This window comes from Petromyzon marinus, chromosome 2, assembly GCF_048934315.1.
Source record: "Petromyzon marinus isolate PM22_M1 ecotype Great Lakes invasive population chromosome 2, UKy_Petmar_22M1.pri1.0, whole genome shotgun sequence".
In the NCBI taxonomy this organism is placed as follows: Eukaryota; Metazoa; Chordata; class Hyperoartia; order Petromyzontiformes; family Petromyzontidae; genus Petromyzon; species Petromyzon marinus.
In genome coordinates this window covers 15,026,360-15,048,460 of record NC_133668.1, presented here as the reverse complement: position 1 = coordinate 15,048,460, position 22,101 = coordinate 15,026,360, and the positions used below count along the sequence as shown (strand labels likewise).

The 22,101-nt window shown below is 52.1% G+C and overlaps 1 protein-coding gene across 1 annotated transcript in view; it reads left to right on the top strand.

Moving 5' to 3' along the window:
• Window positions 1-22,101, top strand: part of LOC116946504 (semaphorin-5A-like) — a 77,021-nt gene that overhangs the window by 47,260 nt on the left and 7,660 nt on the right. The window contains exons 5-18 of the mRNA XM_032961468.2: window positions 4,663-4,725; window positions 7,293-7,391; window positions 7,998-8,211; window positions 9,646-9,973; window positions 10,334-10,469; window positions 10,618-10,828; window positions 11,132-11,324; window positions 11,877-11,994; window positions 12,527-12,714; window positions 13,299-13,442; window positions 13,892-14,072; window positions 19,547-19,841; window positions 20,186-20,416; window positions 20,723-20,893. Coding sequence (XP_032817359.1) covers window positions 4,663-4,725; window positions 7,293-7,391; window positions 7,998-8,211; window positions 9,646-9,973; window positions 10,334-10,469; window positions 10,618-10,828; window positions 11,132-11,324; window positions 11,877-11,994; window positions 12,527-12,714; window positions 13,299-13,442; window positions 13,892-14,072; window positions 19,547-19,841; window positions 20,186-20,416; window positions 20,723-20,893 — 2,572 coding nt within the window. The remainder of the gene's footprint in view (window positions 1-4,662; window positions 4,726-7,292; window positions 7,392-7,997; window positions 8,212-9,645; window positions 9,974-10,333; window positions 10,470-10,617; window positions 10,829-11,131; window positions 11,325-11,876; window positions 11,995-12,526; window positions 12,715-13,298; window positions 13,443-13,891; window positions 14,073-19,546; window positions 19,842-20,185; window positions 20,417-20,722; window positions 20,894-22,101) is intronic.

The window sequence follows — 22,101 nt, the reverse complement described above, 5'->3', positions numbered from 1 at the left end:
GGGCTGCCACCATTGTGACCACTGTCACGAGTAGATTTCTGGGGTGCCGCGGTTTGCGAGATGTTATCCGCCTCGCCTGGTACTCAGGAGGTCGTGGGTTCGATCCTAAACCTTGGCGCCTGTATACTTGGGAGTTTGCGTATTTTCTCGGCGTCCATCGGTTTTGCGCTCCACATTTAGAAACATGCATTTAGATTGTATGGATCATATACATTCCTACATGATATAGGCCACTTGAATGAGGCATCGTGTGTGGCTCGGTCGATTCTGTAAAAGAGCAAATAGCTCAGACGCTGTTCAAGCTTTTCAAGGGGCTGTGTACATTCTTACAGGGAAATGTATAATGTTGAAGGGCAAAGGTTATTATTCATAACACCTAAATTAATGTTGTGTTATGAAGATGGACCATTACCCAAAATGTCGCCGATTATAATTTTCCTTTTTAAGGCAGTGTAATTGACGAATGTGTTGAACGTTTTCATTATGCTTGATTGTGCTTCACTGCCAACGATGCAGTATCACCAAATAATGTGTTTACATTCTTACAGGGGCACTCTTATAGGCTTGCAAACTACAATAACAATGTGGCCAAAGTAAAAAAATATCGTGGATATGTGCACTCTGGTTGCATTTTAAACACCAGTCAACTCAGCCATACTTGTGACCGGATGTTTAATAATCTAAATTTTCCGTATTTTTTTTTATTTTTGCAAAAGAAACATTTACACAATAAATGTACTGCAAAACATGCTAAATAGATATTTCCTTCCTTTTGGGGTTTGTATTTTTATCATTCGCGATTTCTTAATTATGTCCATTCATTCACAAAATGCACTACATTACACACTATTACCCATAATTACATCTTGTTTGTTGGGATTGCATGGTGGCTTCAACATTTTACTGGGCTCTGATTTATACATGCAAGGGCTTGTCGTGCCAGTCTGTGATGGGCTCAAATTGCAGCTTTTGCGGTGTTTTCATGTCCACTTTATTTGAATACTGTGTAAGTAGTGCAGTAGGTATATACAACAATATTGTCATGCTTCCAACACAAGATTTTTTTTTTTACTGAAAGTGCTGTACTAAAAAAATGTTTTCTCGGAGACTTAAATTGCATCATCCACTGCACAACAACGACGATCAGTCTGCCCTTGGTTGGGGATAAAGTTCCCGTGCTGCTCTTGGATAGAAACCTCGTACTACACAGCAGGTGCATTGCGATTTTCTGTCACAAGAACGATGATATATTTTTAGGGCCAATTATCGCCCTTACAGTAATGAATTAGGAATAGGTTTTACCCTTTTAACTGGCACAAAAGCTGACACCTTTATTCAAGGCATCATGTTTGCAATAACAACAACACAAGCAGTCAAAATGCATATTATTATCAGAGTTGTCTTTTTTGTTTGCATTTTGACTGCTTGTGTTGTGGTTATTGCAAACATGATACCTTGAATAAAGGTGTCAGCTTTTGTGCCAGTTAAAAGGGTAAAACCTATTCCTATATCTTGTTACTGGCAAAGGAGGTCTCATAAAGTAATGAATTAATTACTTAAAATCACCGACAGCTCACGCCAAAACAAAATCGGATTAAAGTGCAACCCTGATGGGAGGCAAGAAAATCTTTTAACAACAGCATTCGCAGAGACGTTTGCAACAAAATAGCACGCGTAATGTACTGTTAAGGTTTGCCATATTATGATCTCATTCACTGGACATTTTTTCAGCACCGCCAAAACATGACCGTTTGGGTTCAGACACATGGCGAGTGCCATGAGAAAGTAAAAAAAATAATATAAAGTGATTGAGTATCATGTCACTGTGTGGCGGAGAGTGCCTTACTACATTTAGCATTAAGAGAGCCTTGAAAAATAGTGTTCGAGATATATATTCTTGGTTCTTTCGGTAAAGTCACGTAGAAGGGAAACAATAAAATAATAAAAAATATTAAACAATACAATTTTCACGACGTTTCGACTGCAACACAAGCAATCATCATCAGGTGTGAAACCCACAACAAGAAAATTTTAAAAAAGTGGCGGTTTTTAACGGTTTTTTTACGTAAAAAAACCGCCACTTTTTTCAAATTTTCTTGCTGTGGTTTTCACACCTGATGATGATTTCTTGTGTTGCAGTCGAAACGTCGTGAAAATTATATTGTTTAATACTTTTTTATTGTTTCCCTTCTTCGTTACTTTACCGAAAGAACCAAGCATATGAATGCCTGCAGTCACGAAAGCTTTAAATAAAACTTTAGTGTTCGAGATGTTATAGATGATCGCAGGAGTGACGTGTCTCGCAGCGAGTTTTGTGGCCAGAATTTAACCTGTGGCCATCACCAGTCATAAATAATAATAATAATACTGTACTCAACTGGCCACTGCTCTCAACGTGATACAGCATGCGGACGCTGTGCCATGGAGGTCACTTTACGGACGGATAATAACAGCGTGAAACGCCAGAGGTGACGCACGCGCGAGCACGTAGAGGCTCTCTAGGCAAGCCTGCTCACGTGTGGTGTGACACGGACCGAGCCGGCAAAGCTAGGAACGAGGAGGTGTTGGAGGAGGAGGAGGTGTTGGAGGAGGAGATAAAGACAGGGGTGGGTGCGGCAGGCAGATGGTTTCTCAAGCGGACGTGTAACGCGACGCCCTGAGACCCTGCACGGATGACTGTCGCACACCGCACACGCCGCTCGGACTTGTCGCGGTGCGACACAATGAGCAAAATCATCCCGACTCGCGCTCCATCCTCCTTGGCAGAATTGTCGGCGCCTTTTTTTCGGAGACTCTGCGTGCGACGACGGGGGCGGCACTTTATTCCCCACCGCTCAACTAAAAATAACCCCATTGTGCCACTGCCAGCGAGTTGGCAAGCGTGAGCAGCAGCAGCAGCAGCAGTCTCCGTCGGCCACAAAGGGAGAAGTGGAGGTGGCCCTCTGCTTTTGTCAGTGGCACGCACATTTCATAAAGACCCATCGGACGGATTTCTACCGCACTGATGGTATCAGAAATGATGGCATACTGTCAATAAAATACGTACTCGCCAAGATTCCCTGGTAAATTGTAAAAAAAAATGTGCTGTTTGTTAGCACCTATTGTGTGTATGTTGAACTTCTTTTACACCGTATGTAGCCAACTCTGCTCATCGGAGGTGTGGGGGAAAGGACAACAAACTAAACACAGTTATAAAGCAATGTGCATAGCTCAAGTGGCTTGCTAATATCGGAAGGAAGAACATTCCAGATGTTTTATTAATAAGAGCAGCACGATATACAAGGGAATGATCACCATACCTAACCACCTTCATTTTCTCACAAAGTACCCATGTTAGGCGAGGTTCACTTAGGGGTAGCTCAGACCAGGTTCAGTTATTATTCGATTTGTTGTAATGGCGAGTATTAAAATGCGAGTTGAAAGATTGCAGTATAATGAAATAGCCGCTAAAATACCACTTCTGCTACAAACACACACAGCACTCTCGCATAGCCGAAATCCTCCGGCGAGTCATTTTCGTCGAGTGGAACCCGCGGCCGTGGAATTACTGCTCATCCCCTCTCCGCCTTGCGTGAGCCAGGGCAGTGAAAGCTCGGATTGGCGTCACCTGGAGCCAGGGGGCTGTTCCGTCTGACCCGGGGCACATTCCACTTGGCCAGGTGTCATGGGACGTGCTTCCCCTCTGCCTTCCCAAAAAGACACCTTGAAACAACAACCCCTCCCCCACCACCCCCCCCCCCCAAAAAAAAACACGCCGGATAAAAACTCCCAAAAAACACAAGCAGTCATAATGGACTGGTGATGGATAGAATATATTAATATTTTTTTTTCTCACTCAGGTGCATTTGGTTTTTCTTTTATGTTTTCTAAAGGGCGGATACAGCAATGAAAGCGACCGTGTTTGTAATAATGTTTAGTCTGAGTGTGGTTTTGTGTTTTGCTGGACTCACACCTTGATGCTATGGAGCTCTCGCTTGCCTGGCGTCCACAATGAACATACCCCCTTTGATGCCCAGATTCGGGCACTCGCAGCAAAAATAACCCCTTCGTGTGCCGCTCCATCCTCACCGAGACACTGCTTTGGTTCGATGTTTTAAAAATAATAACTTTCATTAGTTTCCCTCCGTGGCAGTCACTGCTGCTGCTGCTGTCAGTCGATGTGATACGGTTGCATGTCTGTGTCTCGTTAGATTCCTGAACAACAAAGCTTACAGCTATGCATGTGACAACAAATGGCAGCCGTGGGGTTGAGTTTTTGCCTCCTACAAAAATAAAATTTCTAGCACCGATATCTCTCAATAAATTTCCACTTTTCTTCACATCACAACAAGGAATTAAATCCTGAGGGTTAACAGATTTTACAATGTTTACGTGGTGCTGCAAGCAAACACATAAAGAAAAAAATGTTCTTGCCGTCTAAAATAATAAATGGCAATAATCACTTCTGTGTCCAAGAGTTGTGGGTCGCCACAAGCTGCCGATGACAAACTAAGACACACGCAGGATTTACAATAATACATCTAGCTGGACTCGAACTTCGAAATCAAGAGATTATAGTGAGAATCATGAGAGAAGAGAGAGAGAGAAAACTGTGTCCGTATAGCGGTTGTGGCTGCCTCGTTACCGGAAGGCCTCCTCTGCGTGCGTGCGATGCGTGCGCAGGCCAGCGAGTGGGGCTGTGACGAGACGACCAGGAGATCCTGCTACAGCAAGGGCAAGTCGGAGGTGAGCCTCGCCATGAGCACAGCCGGCGTCGTGAGCCTGCCCAGCGTTTGCTGGGCATGCCGAACGAGTCGTACAAACCGTGGGCGGGCATTTGTGGTGGCCGAAGTTAAAGCATTTATCCGCCCGATTTTGTTCGTGCTCTGCAAGTGTACTGTGATATCACGTGCTGTGTCATCACGTCCTATTTTGCGCCAATGACGCCTAGGCAAAATGCAAATGCCGGAATTTGTGGAGTAATTCCCACAGCACCTTTTGTTTGTGCTCACAAAGCGATGCAGCGAGTCGCCCCAACCCAAGTTTCCACCGTGCCTCTGCAAGGGTTACGTGTCTGCACCGTCGAATCAAATCAGAACCGTTTAAGCTTGAGAAGCATGGCTCAATTTTAGAGAGGCAAACATTCTCCAGGGTGTGTGTGTTGTCATGGAGCTCTGAGGGAGACATATTTGTCGTGATAAGGCCATTGATAAAATTAAATATTTACGATGATAATGATAACGATGACCTCTTCGGGTAGTCAGCTCGAGGCGGCCGACATTTACACACGTTCATATGTCGCCAGAAAATCCAAAACGTAACCAGCTGGGTCATTCTAATGTCTTGGCTGGATTTGCTCGTAAATGGCCATGAAGGGCGAAAATATTGACTGATGATGATAACGAAGACCTCATCGGACAGTCAGCTAGGTCACACAGACATTTACATCATTGTTATTAGAAGCAATATTATTGTTAATAAATTACATACACTCACGTCGCCTGAAAAGCCAAATCATAATTGGCCGAGCAACTGAAGTGTTTTGGCTGCGTTGCTCGTAAAGGGCCATGCGCTGGCCAAGATATTCCCCGATTTTGAGTTGCGGCTCAGCACGCTGCCGCTCGTGAGCAAATTGAGTTGGTGTCCGCGTCCCTCACGAGAAATCGGAGCCAGAAGGGGCCGTGCAGAGCCATTCCCCACGTTCCCACGGACCGCTTTCGTGTTGAGCGTGCACGAGCGCAATGGGGGTGGGGAGGGGGGGCAGCAGGGGGGCCCATGGCCATGGGGGGTTGGGGTCACTGAGATTACAGCACGCCGAGGACCAAACAATGATTTCCTTTTAAGCGGTGGACTCGCTGGCTGCCTTCCACTCGTGTGCTTTGGTGATTTATCTGGCCCGCAACCCCTGGGGAGGGTGGATTAAAGTGTGACGTAAGGAATGCTGCTGCTATTCATCGTCGCTCAATAAAGAGATTCTCTACGAGATTGATGGAAATCCAGTGATGTAATAACATACAGCGCGCTCGCGATGAACGCTTCATCCCAATGCGACCTCTCTCCTGCGACGCGTGGATGGTGGCTCCTGCCGGGCGTTAGGGAGGCTAAACCGCAGGAAACACGAGAGTACGGCCATGCGGACGAATAATCTCTCGCGTTGGTTTTATGACGAGCCCCTCTTGTGCAATTGCACGCATCGCATTCTTTGCGGAGGGCTCGTCGTCGATATGACACCTGCATGCGATGAGTCCCCGAGAGTTGTCGTTTAAATCCTTTTGTGCGCCGGTGGCCGTATATTCGTTAGTTACTTGTGTAGTGAGTCCAACTGAGTCGCAGACGTTGTCTTCGGGAGCAACACGTTTTATTCAACTCTTAGCACAACACACTCCAGGCTATTAACACAACAAACTCTCGGGTGGTGACCACCCAACTAACCACGCTACGATGGAACTAGACACGGTTCCACTATCCCGGTCCGGACCACAAGCTGGGTCCCGGACCGCGTGGCTGGAGGCTTCTTCAAGCTTGACATGGATCTCCTGCCTCTCCAACAGCAAGAACCCCGAGCCCCTCACAGAACCCCCCTTATATTGGGCCAGGCTGGGGCTGGCTCCGCCTCTCGCCCCGCCCACCTTCTCGATCTCTCTCGCCCTTGCCCGAAGGCTCTCGAGAGTTCTTCCCAGACCATGTGACCACCCATTGGCCCCCTCCACCGGTGGCCCCCCCTCCAGTATCATCCGGTCACGTGTCCCCCAAGTCAGCCAGAGTACCATGCCCCCAACGTAACCCTAGCTGGCTGACACTCTCTCGCTCTCTCAACGCGAGCCCGCACCGCACGCTGTGCGTGGTGCCACCGCGCTTAACCAGCGCTCACCCAAGCCCCCACTAGGGCTGGTAGTACACCCCGTGTCTGGGGTGTACACACAACAGCATACATCCCGCCGTGGCCTCGCAGGCCCGGCACCACGCAGTGACATTCCCAGTCACTACACTTGAACTCAGGCTGCTGGGATCGGCATTGCGATCCCAGCAGCCTGAGTTCATTCTCTGATCGTCATGCACAGCAAAATTGGAAACCACCATCTGAACTCGGCCTAAACCCACACTGTCAACTTGGCTTAAAATTAGCAACTGGTTTAATCATGATCATCAGCGCTGGGAGACAAAGGTAGCCAGCCATGTGTGATGCTGTTGACAAGTGCCACTTGATGGCCTCGATGGTCTATTGGGTAAACGGTGCGATGCTTTGTCTGTGTACAAATGTGCGTTTTTTTTACCACAGCCAATGTGTGTGCGTGCGGGCACGTGTGACACAGGCGGAGTGCCAGAACTACATCCGTGTGCTGCTGGTGCGAGGAAACCGACTGCTGGCGTGTGGCACCAATGCTTTCACGCCTCTGTGCACCAACCGCACCGTGAGGGCCCCCCTCCCCTTCACACCACATGCTCACAGTCGCTACAAACTCGTATACGCAGCAGCAGCAGCTACAAAGCCTGTACACGCAGCAGCAGCTGGCAAGGTGCACAGGTCTCGGCTGGGGTTTGTGACGGTGGCAGGATGTGCGCAAAGATTAAACACGTGTTTGTTAATTATGACATATTGTCCATTTTAATCCAAACACATTCACAATCGTGTTACGTGGTGAGGTAGTAGAGCATGCACTGCACTATGAACCGGTGATGCTGGTTCAATCATTTGGCCTTCTCTGGGGTGAGTAACGATTCCTCTGGTGGAGATAAAGGCCATACAGTTTCCCCACATGGTCCCGGCCACACCACTCCCTTGTGTGTTTTGCTGGCCCTAAAAGGTGCTTGCTTATAGGGCTTTCCCCAGCAGTCTGTTGGATAAATTCACACGCTATCAAAACGTTTTTGCCGATCCTAGTTGAAAAAAAATAAACCTCGTTACTAACTTGCCCAATTTTACCAAAGTCAAATCACAGGTTTCGACGCGCAACACGAATCTTCTCTTGTTGTGTTGTGTCTTCGTCACCGTAGTTATCGTTGTTGCGTCCGTGCAGCTGGGGAACATCAACCGTGTGTGGGAGACGCTGAACGGCGTCGCGCGCTGCCCCTTCGACCCACAACACAGCGCGGCCACGCTGCTCACGGCGCGCGGGGAGCTCTACGCCGCCACCGCCGTGGACTTCGCAGGGCGTGACCCGGCCATCTACCGCAGCCTGGGCGGCCTACCCACCCTGCGCACCGCGCAGTACAACTCGCGCTGGCTCAACGGTAACCGCGCACCGGCACGCGGCAACTCGGCGTCACTGAGAAGCCCCGGGCGGGATGGCAGACCCTGGAGTTATTCAAAACAGTCAACAGGGGATTATTGAAACAGCCCACGCAGGAACCTCCTTGAGAAAGGAGCCTTGAGACTCGGCGAGGGAGAATAAAATGGTGGCGTTATTTAAAAGCGGCGTGCGGAATCGATACGTCCGTGTTGCTGCTATAATTAGTGTTTTGTAAAAAAAAAATGTGTTTAGTTAAACATTTAAACCAGGTGAGAGCCCCAGTGGGATGACGCCTATTTAACAAGGGTGACTTTGTGAATTGAACCTGTTTGCAACGTGGCAGACATCCCAGTACAGCTAACACACACTCATTGCTGCTTGCTTCTGGCACTGATATCCCCATCACGCTGGTTGCTGTAAAATTCCGGGAAAAAGTTAACTTTACGTAAATGATTCGTCATAGGGAGGATTGTAAATCTGCAGCTTGACCTTTGATTTGCTGACGTCTCTCAGGGAGCGGATAGCCCAACACGTACAAAGGGATCATTACAAACATGCTCCAGATATTGCTGTGCGCAATCCATTTTTTTTTAGATTTGGGAGTAACGTGAAACTAACGCCTTCCCGATAGTGGAATTGGCCATCGTGAACTTTAGTTGGCCAGAGGTTTGTTCCCTGGTCTGGGGGGGGGGCGCAGTGGGGGGGGGGGGCGGGGGTGTAAAATGAGCAGATCCATCGTGGCTCCGCTCGAGGTACACGTCGAGAGGGAATGTGAAACACCTGGCATTTGGCGTGACACCACGTTGGCCCCATTTTGGCCAAAGGATAAACATGTCACCTGACATCGCTAAATGGCGAGGTTTACACGACGCAGGCTGCCCTCATAGTCTACCATAAATATACATGGCGAATTGGTATCAATTGATATTTTCCTACTTTTAATGCATTCAAAATAAATGTATTAACCTTCAAGGTTAAGGTAATTGTGGTTTCGTGTGCCCTTATTTTGCGTGATTAATAATTGCACTTTTACATGAAATGAAGTCACTTGTAAATATCTTAGTTTTACTTTCTCTTAAGTGCATATTGACACGGCGCTCCTCAGCACTTGGTGGTTTGCGTCGGGCGTAGATCCACGTCGAAAAGCTTGTGTGCACAGACATACGTAAATATATTATCACATTGCTCTCTGCAGCTGATGTTGCAACACTTGGGGAGAAATTCGTTCCAACCGGGGTTTCATTTCTCACTCAATACATATCCCTGTCGACAGTCGCCTGGAGCTGACAGCACGTGACTCATAGCCGCCATAGCGAGAAGTAGACTGGATTTTACAGCCAAGTTATCGCAGTCAATCCAGATCAAGGAAACATTTTTTTGGATCACTGGCTGGAATTAAGCTCCGGTTTCCACCTCCTTTTCTTTGCCCCTGCAGAGCCGAGCTTCGTGCTGGCATGGGAGGCAGGCGGCTTCGTGTACGTGGCGTTCCGTGAGGTCGCCGTCGAGCAGGAGTGCGGGCGGCGAGTCGTGTCGCGCGTCGCCCGCGTCTGCGCCAACGACCTGGGTGGCCGCTTCCTGTTGGAGGACACGTGGACCACGTACATGAAGGCACGACTCGAGTGCTCGGGGACCCTGGGTTCCGCTTCGCCCGGGTCCGCGGCCGGTGCCGCTCCCGCCCAGGACGTGGTCGACTTCCCGGAGCTCCAGAGTGCCGTGTTCGTGCCCGAGGCTGGACTCCTGTATGGGGTGTTCACCACCGCGGGGTACGTGCGACTTCCCGCTGGTGGCGATCATTGGGGTTGTTTTACCGCACCACACTAGGCAGATGAGACCATACTATTTGGGGAACAGGGCATCTCAGGACCGGTACAGAGATCACTCGCCACCGTGGCTGATAACAATTCCCTTTTGCTGGGGTCTAGAAATCGTCGGAAACAGGAATAACGACATTTTATGAAGATAAGTCATATGTGTTGGGGCATGCGGAGATGTTGATGACATGGTGAAGGATGTCTTCATCCAGCAGCTGTGAGACCATTACTGATGATGGTTACACGTGTGCGAAGGGCCGGCACTGCGTGTGATTGACGTCGCGATCCTTTGTCGCTCGCGCACCCCTGCAGGAGCGGGCCAGTGGCCTCCGCCGTGTGCGTGTACAACATGAGCGACGTCAGAGAGACGTTCAACGGCCCATTCAAGGTCCAGGAGTCGCCGCGCACGGCCTGGCTGCCCCATCCCAATCCCAACCCCAACTTCCAGGTGCTTACCAGCACCCACCACCATGCCACTCACCTTTCACATGCGACTCAGTCACCCGCGACCATGCCACCCACCTGCCACCAAAAACTTCCACTCGCTACCCAACCGTGAAGGTCTGACGGTGTGCGGCGTGTCTTTGTTGCCGCAGTGTGACACGGTGCCGGACGGCTCCACCGCTAACCTAACGGTGCGGAGCCTCGTGGACGCCCAGCGCCTGTTGCTCATGGCGGAGCCTGTGACCCCGGGTGGGGGTCGGGCCCTGCTCGCCCGCCATGGCTCGCGTTTCACGCGCCTCGCCATCGACTCGTCGGCGCGGGGCCGCGGCGGGGTGGTGCACCGCTTGCTGTTCGTGGCCACAGGTAACCACGGCGCTGCAAAGCGCGCGGACTACAGCTGTGCCCGTCTGAGTCTAGCGTTTGTTCGACGTGTCGTGTAACTGCCAAGTGTTGTCGTCGCCAAGGCGCCTTGAGACATTAGTGGAAGGCGCCTTACAAATAAATGTAAATTATTATTATTAATAACGTAGATGACAGTAACAATTCACTAAATGTGTGCCTATCGTCACTACCCGGATTGGGAAAGGCAAGACGAATAATAATCCCCACGTTCGCAGCGAAATTGTCTTTCTCCCTCTCACCCATGTTTGCCCACCCTCTCCCCAGATGAGGGCACGGTGCAGAAGGTGGCGGCTGCCTCGGGCTGCGTGATCGACGAGATGGAGCTGCCCTGGCCCGCCGCGCGTCAGCGTGTCCGGGCGCTGCACGCGTCCCCTGGCGATGGGGCACTCTACGTGGGCACCGACGGCGCCGTGCTCAAGCTGCCCCTGGAGCGCTGCTCCGCTTTCCGCACAGAGAGGTGAGCGCCAACCCTCCCCACGGCGTTGCCGCAGCCTGCTCCTCACACGCCCGGCGGGGGCAGCCTAATGTCGTCCCGTTTACGTGAATTCGCTGCTCAGGCGAGCGCAGAAAAGGTCACGCAGAGACTTTGTTTACGATGCTCGTGTTATATTTTATTGGCCAAGTAAGTTCACTGGAACGATTCAGAAAGCGGCGTGCATCAGATGTGAAGTGGGAGGGAGCCTTGCCTTTGTTTCAAGGTCTTGCCGGTGGTTGTGGTTACACGGTGGAGACCTCGCGGCGTAACGTCTCCATTTGAGGACAACGCAAACAACGCCCTGCCGCCAGATGTCCAAGGCTCATCAATTACGCACGAGGCATTAACTTTTCCAGGAGGACCCCTGATGTGTTTACTTCTCTCGTGGGTCGAGAGTGCCGCTCATGCTCCCCCTGCTCCCTCCCCGCCCCGCATGCACACGTGTGTCCGTGCGTGTGTCTTTGTCATTGTCCGTGCGTGTGTCCTTGCGTGTGTCCGTGCATGTGGTGTCTGCGGGCATATGTGACTGCACAGCACATGTGTTGGCTCGCGGGACCCGTTCTGTGGCTGGGACCTGACCCTGAGACGCTGCACCACCCTGAGGGAGAGCTCCGGTTCTGGTGCTTGGCTGCAGGACCTGTCCCAGTGCCCGGTGAGTGCCCCAACCATGACCCAGGGACACCGCACGCACGGGCAGATCCTCCACTCCACACATTCCTCTACAGGAATTTGCCAGTGAACTGCAACCGAGGTCAGTATGCCCACACCTCTATTCCTGTACAAGAAATGCTTTATTCAAGACTTCAAAAGTCCTAGATTTATCATCCTTGACAGCGATTGACTGAAGCCTTTTCTCATAGCTGCTGTACATTCCCCCAAACACCTCTTAACTCTCACCCTCCTAGCCCTCACTCTTCTAGCCCTCACCATCCTAGCGCTCACCCTCCTAGCCCTCAACATTTTAATCCTGACCCTCCTAGCCCTCACTCTCCTAGCCCTCATCATCCTAGCCCTCACTCTCCTCGCTCTCCTAGCCCTCACCATTTTAATCCTGACCCTCCTAGCCCTCACTCTCCTTGCCCTCCTAGCCCTCGCCCTCCTAGCCCTCCCAACGCTAACCCTCGTGACCCCGACTCGTGGTGCTGATCTGCGTGTCTCCCCCCCCCTCCCCCGATCTCGCGCAGGTGCGGAATCTGACGGTGGACGGCGCGCTGGGGCCGTGGTCGGTGTGGGAGACGTGCCAGCACTCGGACGGCGGGGAGACGGGCAGCAGCTCCTGCCTATGCCGGCGCCGAGCGTGCGACACGCCCCTGCCGCAGTGTGCCGGGCGGCCCTGTGACGGCGCCACCGTGCAGGTGGCCAACTGCTCCAGGTGCGGCCTCGCTTGCTCGCTCGCCGCTTGTGCTCGTGCTCATGAGGGGAAAGGGGGGCCGAGGGGTTTTGTCACGTTGATCGGCCGTTAATATTGCCGCAGGCCACGCTCTGCCTTGCCAGAGCGTTCATGTCGGTTATAAATGCGTGTCTGCGGCTAGGAGCTTTCATCAATCCACTACTGGAAGAGGGGTTATTTGAACATACCTCACCACGTTTTACAAACGCATAAATACATCCATACAGACGTACACATTAACACACGTGCACATATAGACATGCATATGTATACACACACACACGCACAAAGAAACACAATATTTAGGGACAAGTAAGAGCAGATGAAAATAGTTGGTGGACACCGGGTCATCTTTACACAGAGCCGGACAGAATCTATGTGTACTGAGTGGACAAAACTCCTTCGCACTTCTCCCAACACTCGTCTCGTAACCTCTGCGTCCTCCGCACCAGCGAATGAAACGTGTCCGGCTGACGACGACGACGACGACAATGACGGAGGGTAATGATGTGACGGCAAGCAGCAGACACGGGGTGATGAGGTTGCGGTGATTTTGCCGTGTGCAGGAACGGCGGCTGGACGCCGTGGTCAGCCTGGTCAGTGTGCACCACCACCTGCTCCATGGGCTTCCAGGTGCGGCAGCGCTCGTGCAGCAACCCCAGCCCGCGGCACGGAGGCCGAGTGTGCGTGGGGCAGAACCGTGAGGAGAGGTGCGTGCACTTCGCGTCCCACCGCCGCACCCGCCAGTCACAGGGCCCTTGGTCCGTCCATCCGCCAGCCCGCCCGCCCCGACCAAATCCAATAGCGATGCTCGCCTCTCGCGTCTGTGTGTCTCTGTTGTTGGAAATTAAACTCAGCAGTTTGTTTGCGGAGTCATGTAGAACAATGTGTCCCAATAAATGCTGACAACCAAGAAAGAGTCGCTAAGGATAATGGTAAAGCCCATGTCTAATTGATGTTAGAAACCTAATTGTGTGTGTATATAGATGCACATCGGAAAAAACTGGAAAAAAAAAACCGTTCTCCACAGTCATTTGTTTTACAAAATAAAATGCAGGTCAGACAGTGAAACAATACGTTGCTCGAGTCGTTTTGACCCCACGCTGCGACCCGCGGCGGTTTTTGACGCCGCCGCTGTGCCGCCGCGCTGTGCTGCCAGGTTCTGTAACGAGCACACGCGCTGCCCTGTGCCGGCAACCTGGTCGCCGTGGGGGCCGTGGGAGCGCTGCAGCGCGCCGTGCGGCGGGGGCGTGCGCACGCGCAGGCGAACGTGCGCCAACGCCAACGCCAACGCCAACGCCAACGCCGCCAACGGGGAAGCCTGCGCCGGGTGCGACACGGTGAGAGGCGCACGCCACGGGCGCCTTCGACGCGCTCTGCGACAGCCACACTCTCTCTCTCTCTCTCTCTGAGCCTGGTGCCCCCTGTGACAAAGAGCATCGTAGCGCATCGGATTTCTCCAGGATGAATAACGGTTCTGATTCGCTCCTTGCTGCCCGAGCGACGGTCACGCTTTCCCTCACGCTGTCGCAAGGCTCGCACCGGCCTTGTGGAGGGTATCAATCCCTGCCCGAATCGGCAAGGCGTTCAGATTTAACTATCACGTGGAGGGGTAATTGGGGCAGGCTGAACGCATTTTCCCCACCGTCATATCACTGTCTAAAAGACGTAAATATACGCGAGGCTAATGTTTCAGAAACACAGCTGTTTGTCCCAGAGAGATTGAGACGGGGGTTCCTGCTCTAAGTCGTAGATTTTTGCAGAAGAAATAAAAGGTTCAAGTAATTTTAACAGAAGAGAGCATTTTACACACGTGATAATCACGAGTTAGGAAACTTCAAGAAGTCTTTGGCAATTAACACCCTCTAAGTAGTCCAGAGAATGCACGGTGTACATATTTTTACAAGCATGCACAATATGCACGATTGAAATGGACGCTAACTACGCCTGACATCTCTTTCACTTTCGTATAAATGTTTTGTTGGCATTTCATAAAACCGCATTAGCGAGATGTTCGGGCAGTCAATTTAATTCATCGCGCGATATTTACACCTGGGTGCTACTGCTGATATTTCCCGAGTAACCCTCGCGGGACGCGTTCCTGGCCGGAGCATGCATGCGTCGCACGAGTGGGAAGGGCACGGTGGCTACGTGCGGTGTGAGAATTTGTTTCCGACGCACACACGTGCACACGTCCCTGTGCGCCGTACGGGCTGGGCGTGCTCGGATGTACCCGATGCATCCGCCCGTTCTCCCCCTAGCGCGGCGCCACCAAAAATATTCAACGTGCCCCTTCTCCCGCTCCCCCCACCGCCCACCCCCCAGTGATCTGTGGAAAACCGCGGCCCAGTTGGCGGTTTGTGTTCGAGGTCGCGGTGTGTTGATGAGCCCGGTGCAGGAGGCTGCTGGCCCCCAGGAGGTACCGAGCGGTTTCCGCTCGGTACCCCCTCGGTACGGTGCCCTGTTCGGCTGGGCGTGGTGCCGATGTCACCTCAGGGCCACCCAGCTCCCCACCAGCCCCCTTTTCATACAAGATAAACAAGTTCTAAATTAAAAGCATCCATCATTAATGTGACCTGTAAATGTTACCGTAATGGCAGTGGACGAGTGGTCTGTCTTTGATACAATATATTATATATATGTCAATGTGTTTATATCTAAGGTGTACCTATTTTACTATATATGCCGTGCGCGCGGAGCAGTGTGGGGTAGTGCTTGGCACAATGTGCTATCGTCTCGGTTATTTGTCTTTCATTCATACCCATGATGCACAACTCTGATGAAGTAAAATTTTGATTTAAAGCTTTCGTGACTGCAGTAATTCATATTCTTAGTTCTTTTCGGTAAAGTCACGTTGAAGGGAAACAATAAAATAATAAAATATATATATAAACAATTACATTCTCACGACGTTTCGACCATAACACAAACGGTCGTCATCAGCACTCACAAAGGCCCTCAACATCAGGTGTATGATGACGACCCTTTGTGTTATGGTCGAAACGTCGTGAGAATTGTATTGTTTTATATATATTTTATTATTTTATTGTTTCCCTTCAACGTGACTTTACCGAAAGAGCTAAGAATCTGATGAAGTAATCGGTGTACCAATCTGGTCCGGTTCTATCCCAAGTCAACAATGAAACACACGCTGGCCTTGGTGTGTTGCTGCACTGACCTTGATAGGTGCTCGCTAACAACGGTTTCTCCAGTGGCCCAAGTTAAGCGTGGAACCATTTGACCTTTCACGTACATTTTCCACTGCGTACATTAACATGAGAGACAGGCGTATACATGTGTGTGTGTGTGTTTGGTTGAGTGCTCGGTGAAGAAGTTCACTTAACAGCTGTGTGGTGCTCGCAATGGGAGCACAGCGCTCTTCTGAAACACACCGGTTTTTTTTTGTCTCTTCTGTTGAAGCAACAGGGACCGTGATGGATCCCCTTTTACAGACTTAACGTCGTAAATAAAGCGGCAAAAGAGGTTAACTGTTTGGGGGAACCGCGCGATATATTACGGTGCCAGCGATGGTTTCGGCACTCTTCTGGAGCACTCACAAAGGCCTCTCAACAGTGGCAAGCGGCCAGAGAACAGAGAGGACAAGCGATGATTTATTCCATTGTGCGACGACAGTGGAGGCGCGCGTGCGCCTGGATCCCAGATGCCCGCGTGCGAGCGCGCGCGTAAAGAGTGCGCGGGGATGTGTTGTACGCAACGTGTGTGAGCGTGAACGTGCGGGTTTGTGTGCGCGGCTGTGCGCGCGTGCACTCGTGTCCTTGTGGCGGGGAGTGGTGGCGCGGTGGTTAGGGCATTGTGCGACGGCACTTTCCCCAAAAGCCTGTTAAGGCTATACGGGGGATCTTTGTTGTTTGTAAATGAATGTGCACGTGTGTGCGCGCATGTGTGAGTGTGTGAATGCGCATGCGAGACTGCGTGAGAGTGAATGCGTGCGTGCGTGCGTGTGTGTGATTGGGTGTGTGCGTTCCCCGCTTAACTTGGCCCACCAGGTCGACTCAGCCTCAAATGACTACCCGGTTCGATATGTAAACATCGCCACTAGGGAGACAAAGGCGGCCGGGCGTGGTGTTGGCCACCCACCCCCTCGTGTGCCGTGCCGGCCTTCATAGTTGCTCGCTAACAGCACTTGCTCCTGCAGTCGGTTAAGGCTGTACGGGGGATCTTTGTGTTTTTTTGTGTGCGTGCGCTGGGGAATAGTTTGGCAGACCATGAATGGAACGCATCCCTGTTGCGCTGCTTGGCTGAGCAAGACCCAGTTGCAATCGCATTCACCCTCGGTCCCAGTGCATCCCAGAACGGCACTCGCTCGTGCTACGAGCCTAATTGCAAGGGGGAGTTTCGCTCTTGCTGTTGCAGTCACACTTGTACTCGCCACTGCGTTAACAGCGCAGAGCATTGGGACAAATCGCACGCGTGTAAACTTGGCTCGCGGGGCATTTATGCAGATTGCTGCAACAGGCTGCGGCTGTTTGTGTTCACCCCCCCCCTGCCGTGCTAGCTAAGTCACAAGTAGGTGGATGGGCGGGCGGGTGGTATGGAGGCTCTGGCCACCCGTGCATGTTGGAACAAAGCTCCCTGCACTTTGCGGGACGCATTCTTGAGGCGCGTGTCACGGGCGGCAGGATGAGGTTGGACCGCAGAGCCGTGGGGCTCAGGGCAGGACAGGCTGGGCCTTGCGTGCGGTATGCGGCGCGCGTGCGAGCTCCGTGCGTGTGCCACGCCGCTCCGTGGCCTCCATTTGCCGGGCGCGTGTGGCAGTCGTTTCCTCGCACAAGGCTCTCACGATCGCCCAAGGCTGTCGGACACAATGCTAGGTGTGCGTGCGCGCGATCGCGTGCGTGCATTACATTGAATCACATTGCAGCGAGAGGTGTTGTAGTGGTTCATGCACCCCACTACCATCCCAGAGACCTGCGTTCAATGCCTGGCTGTGATGCATAATGGTGGTAATTGGTATCTGAATCTTATTTGGACCTCCCATAGGATGACTTGGCCTAATTGAAGTTGAGTACCTGGGAGAGTTTGGGTGAGTGTGGTGCTTACCACACTGCTCCCTCGCATAATGAATTTGCCTTTTGATGTGCACGCTAACAGCACTTTTCCTGACAGTCCACATGGCTAAACAGGGAATCTTTATATCTCTTGGATTACAATGTGGAATTTTGTTAGAAGATATTTTTCTTTTTATCGAAAGAACCTCGTAAACAAGCGTGTTGTGGTTTGGCAAAGTGGCTCATTAAAATTGCTCACATGTTCCTCCTTACCATGAACAATTTACTCCTGAACCTTCCACGATATGCCGCAAAGAATTTACAACTGAGAAGCTAGCAATTATTCAACTCTCCAAAATTCCATGCCCGCTGGCCTCGATCGAATCAACTTGGAAAATGTGCCGTGCGAAGAAGAGGTTGTAAACATCTTCAGACACCTGGTTTCCCTGCTTGTTTCTCCGTGTGACACACGTATGGCGTTATTAAGGTTTCACCTCTTCAGTACATTTGGTAGATAGAGCCGTCTCGGCCCTGAACAGCCGATCGCTATCTGCGTCATCCAGTTTTGTTTATCTTCAGGGAAGGGTTGAAGAGTCTTGATTTGTGCCGATTATAAGCGGTGCTGATCAGGGCCACCTGTTACTGCCACGGTCTGGGCTGTGAGCCACCCACAGAGCCGCGTTTAACCACACTACCTTACATTGCTGTAGAGCTCTTGCCATCGTTGCTGCATCCTTCACTCCGCAGCTGGCTTAGCAGAGATGGTATTGACCCCTGATGTCATGACAGAGTACAGCTGGAGGCTGGCTGTCTTTCTCACGTTAAAAGTTATATTTTCCTTACATCATCATGATCATTATTATGATATGGAGACATCATTCAAGTTCAATGTTTATCTTGCTGATTTTTTTTCTCATCGTGATTAACTGGCAATAAACTTCTCCCGGAATGAGAAAATTGGATTTTGATTTAAACCACGCAAGTAAATGAAGACAGCATGGTAATCCGCTTATTTGCCGTAGACTTGCAATGCCACGGGACTCGAAGGGCTTCACTGCGATCTTTGAATATGTCATTGCCATGCCTACTCATGCATCCATGATCATTCCTCCAAGTTTAAGGTCAACCCATTAATTTCATTGACCTTTAATGTTTTGCCATTTCCATTGAGACCACATTTATCAATGCCCATTCACTTCTGTAGCAGCAGAATCTTGCCATTAAACAGACTGCTGGTGCACGAGCTTTTAGCAAGCACCTATTAAGGCCTGCACGGCACACACCAGTGTGATGTGGCCAGCACAAACCCCGCTTCCTATGTCTCCCGAGCACTGATGTTTACATATCACACCAGGCACTCATTTGAATCTGGCTTGACCTAGGGGAGGACCAGGACCATTTCAAATGTTACCCTTGACACGACTGCTCGTTTATCTCCACGTTAGTCGCCGCTGATTTGGGAGGACACGTGTGGCAGGGAGGAACGTTTCCGTCCGTCGAGATGATGTATGTACCTTATGTTGAACTTCTTTCGCACCGTGCATAGCCAACCATGCTAATCGGAGGTGCGGTGGAAGGACAAGAAACTAAGCACAAAAAGCAGTTCTAAAGAAGTTAGTTTGTCGATCTAGATTATTTAAAAGTCCAGTGGCTTCCTCATATCGGAAGAGCGTTTCCGGACGGCTGCAGAAGCGCATTTAAAAGCGCGTGATGCGGCGACAACAATCTTTGTTCGTTGGCTCACCGTTAAATAATTTAACAAAAACCAAACTGGGTCCCGCGTGCCCTTCGCTGGTGGAGCGCAGGAGCACCAGGCCTGCCACAGCGACCCGTGCCCTGAGGCGAGGAAGAACACTCCGTGGACTCCCTGGCTGCCGGTGCCACCGTCAGCCGCTGGCAACAGGACGGGGGGGCAGCAGCAGCAGCAGGGGCAGGGGCAGCAGCAGCAGCAGCAGCAGCGTGGGGCCACGGGCCGCCACGAGCAGCGCTTCCGCTACACGTGCCGGGCGCGGCTCCCCGACCCCGACGCGCTCGACGTGGCGCGCAGGAAGGTGGAGATGAGATTCTGCGCTGCCGGCACCAACGAGTGCAGCATGGACGGTAAGTGGAGGAGGGGTGCCCAAGGGGGGTCACAGGAGACAGGGGATGACGGTGGTGTGTGGGTGGGTGGGGGGGGGCAGGACATGATGGTGGGGTAATGGTGGATAATCGTGGGAGAGGGCGGGGGGGGGGGGGGGCACTGGGTTTCAATAGGCACCAACGTAAGGTGGTGTGGAATGATGGAGATCATTGGTGATGGTGGTCAGCAAGTGGTGACGGGGGTCCGCGTGTAGCGATAACGGTGTGTGTGCGCGTGTAGTGATAACGGTGTGTATGCGCGTGTCTGCGTGCGTGCGAGTGGCCCTCGCCGCTAAAAGCCGTTGCTCTCGTGCTCTGCATTGCAGTGGAGGGGCCCAGGCAGACGGGAAAAGCGAGTGCCTCGTGGGCGCCGTGGGCCACCTGGTCACCGTGCTCGCGCGAGTGCGGCCGCGGCTTCCGCAGTCGCAGCCGGCTGTGCGTGAGCGGCGGAGGGAGCAGCCTGAACCTCCAGCAGCAGCAGCAGCAACAGCAGCAGCCGCCCTCCTGCCCCGGCTCCCCGTCAGAGTTCCAGGAGTGCAACCCGCAGCCCTGCCCCGGTACGCGGAGGGGCTCTGTGCCCGAGTGCGGTCGCCGACGCCTCTGTGAGCACGCCAGCCGCCGCCAATCGCGGGCGGCTGCTGGCGTCGCGGGCGGCGCGCGACGTTTACCGCGACGCGACGACCGGCGGGAGGGCCGGGTTTTACGTCGTCGCGACGCGCACGGCGGCGCGCGAAACACGCGCTCAGGGCAAGCGGATTTTGACGCACGCGGGGCTCCGGCGTCGCGTCGCTCGCTCTTGTCCCGTGCGTCGGCCGCGGCTGTTGACGGGCGGGGCTCGTTGTGCGATGTGCGCGCGGCTCCAGTGAACGGCGGCTGGTCGTGCTGGGCGCCCTGGTCCACGTGCTCGGCCACGTGCGGCGGCGGCCACCGGCAGCGAGGGCGCCTCTGCAACGAGCCGGTGCCGTCGCACGATGGAGACATCTGCCTGGGGCTGCACACCGAGGAGTCGCTGTGCAACACGCAGCCCTGCACCGGTAAGCACGCCCTCGCCGCACCACGCCCGCGCCGCACCACGCCCGCACCGCACCACGCCACACGTGCCGGTACTACACCAGGTGTGCCTCGTACCACACCATGCAAAAGCAGGAGGTCACAACTGACCCCAGGTGTTAGGGATTAGCTGATTGAGATGACTGTCAGATGTACCAACCGCACTCCTTACTTGTGCCACTTTGCGGTGTTTTAGCCGCCTGAGACTCATTGCAGACACAAATTCGCAAACATTCAAACGAACTCCATGTCCAGGGCAGTTGTCCTGTCACAGCAGCATCGCGCCAACCTCCATGTAGCCAAAACCTTTGTCCCAAAAAAAAAAAAACGAGTCCCAAAAAACCCCGTGCCATTATTTTTTTTACGCAACAGCTAAATATTTGTATTCAGTGAACGCAAGGGAACCCATGCCCCCTCAAGCGCTGCGACTTAAATTGAGAAGCAGAAAATAGTTTGCATTGGCAGCTTTGGCTCACGATGCAGCTCCTCAACGCCATGGCGCTCGGGAGAAGATTCCTCTGGGCTTCTTCGTCCATTCCTCTCGACGGCAACTCACGGCAGTGTGCAGACTCTGCGATGAGCACAGCTTCACACCGCGTCACTGTGCAATCCACTTCCATTTTTACAGGGGTGGGGGGGGAGTACGGGAGGCACTAAAGAAGGCTGGATTATCTGCTCAGGAGCACGCGTTGGTGGACACAGTGGGGATTCCTGTGTAGACGAGGGAATGCCAGGGTGAGCACGATGCGTTTGTTTGTGCAGTCACACACTGGAAAACATGAAGACAAACATCGGGGCGAGCATCTGTTTGTAAAGAAAGTTATCTTATCAATCTTCCCCAGCTTGATTCTGTATCTAGCGTGCACATGTGCTCTGGAATAGTTTATTTTCTACTTTGGCTAAAGATAGAGAAGATATATGCAAAGAGAACCCAAGGGGCTGTTGTGGCAAGTGCTGCTAATTAGCATCTATTCAGCACCTAATAATCCTGGCACAACATCCAAGTGGTGGGTGGTGTAGCGACGCGTGCTCTGTTAATGTTGACTACACTACCAAATTAGGTGCTTATTTTAGGCCGAGTTAACCTAGGACAGGCTCAACTCATTGTGCATGGCCACGAATATAAACACACACGCCCATACGATCGCTCACACGCATCCCAAAACCACCGAGATAAACGGGTGCCACACAC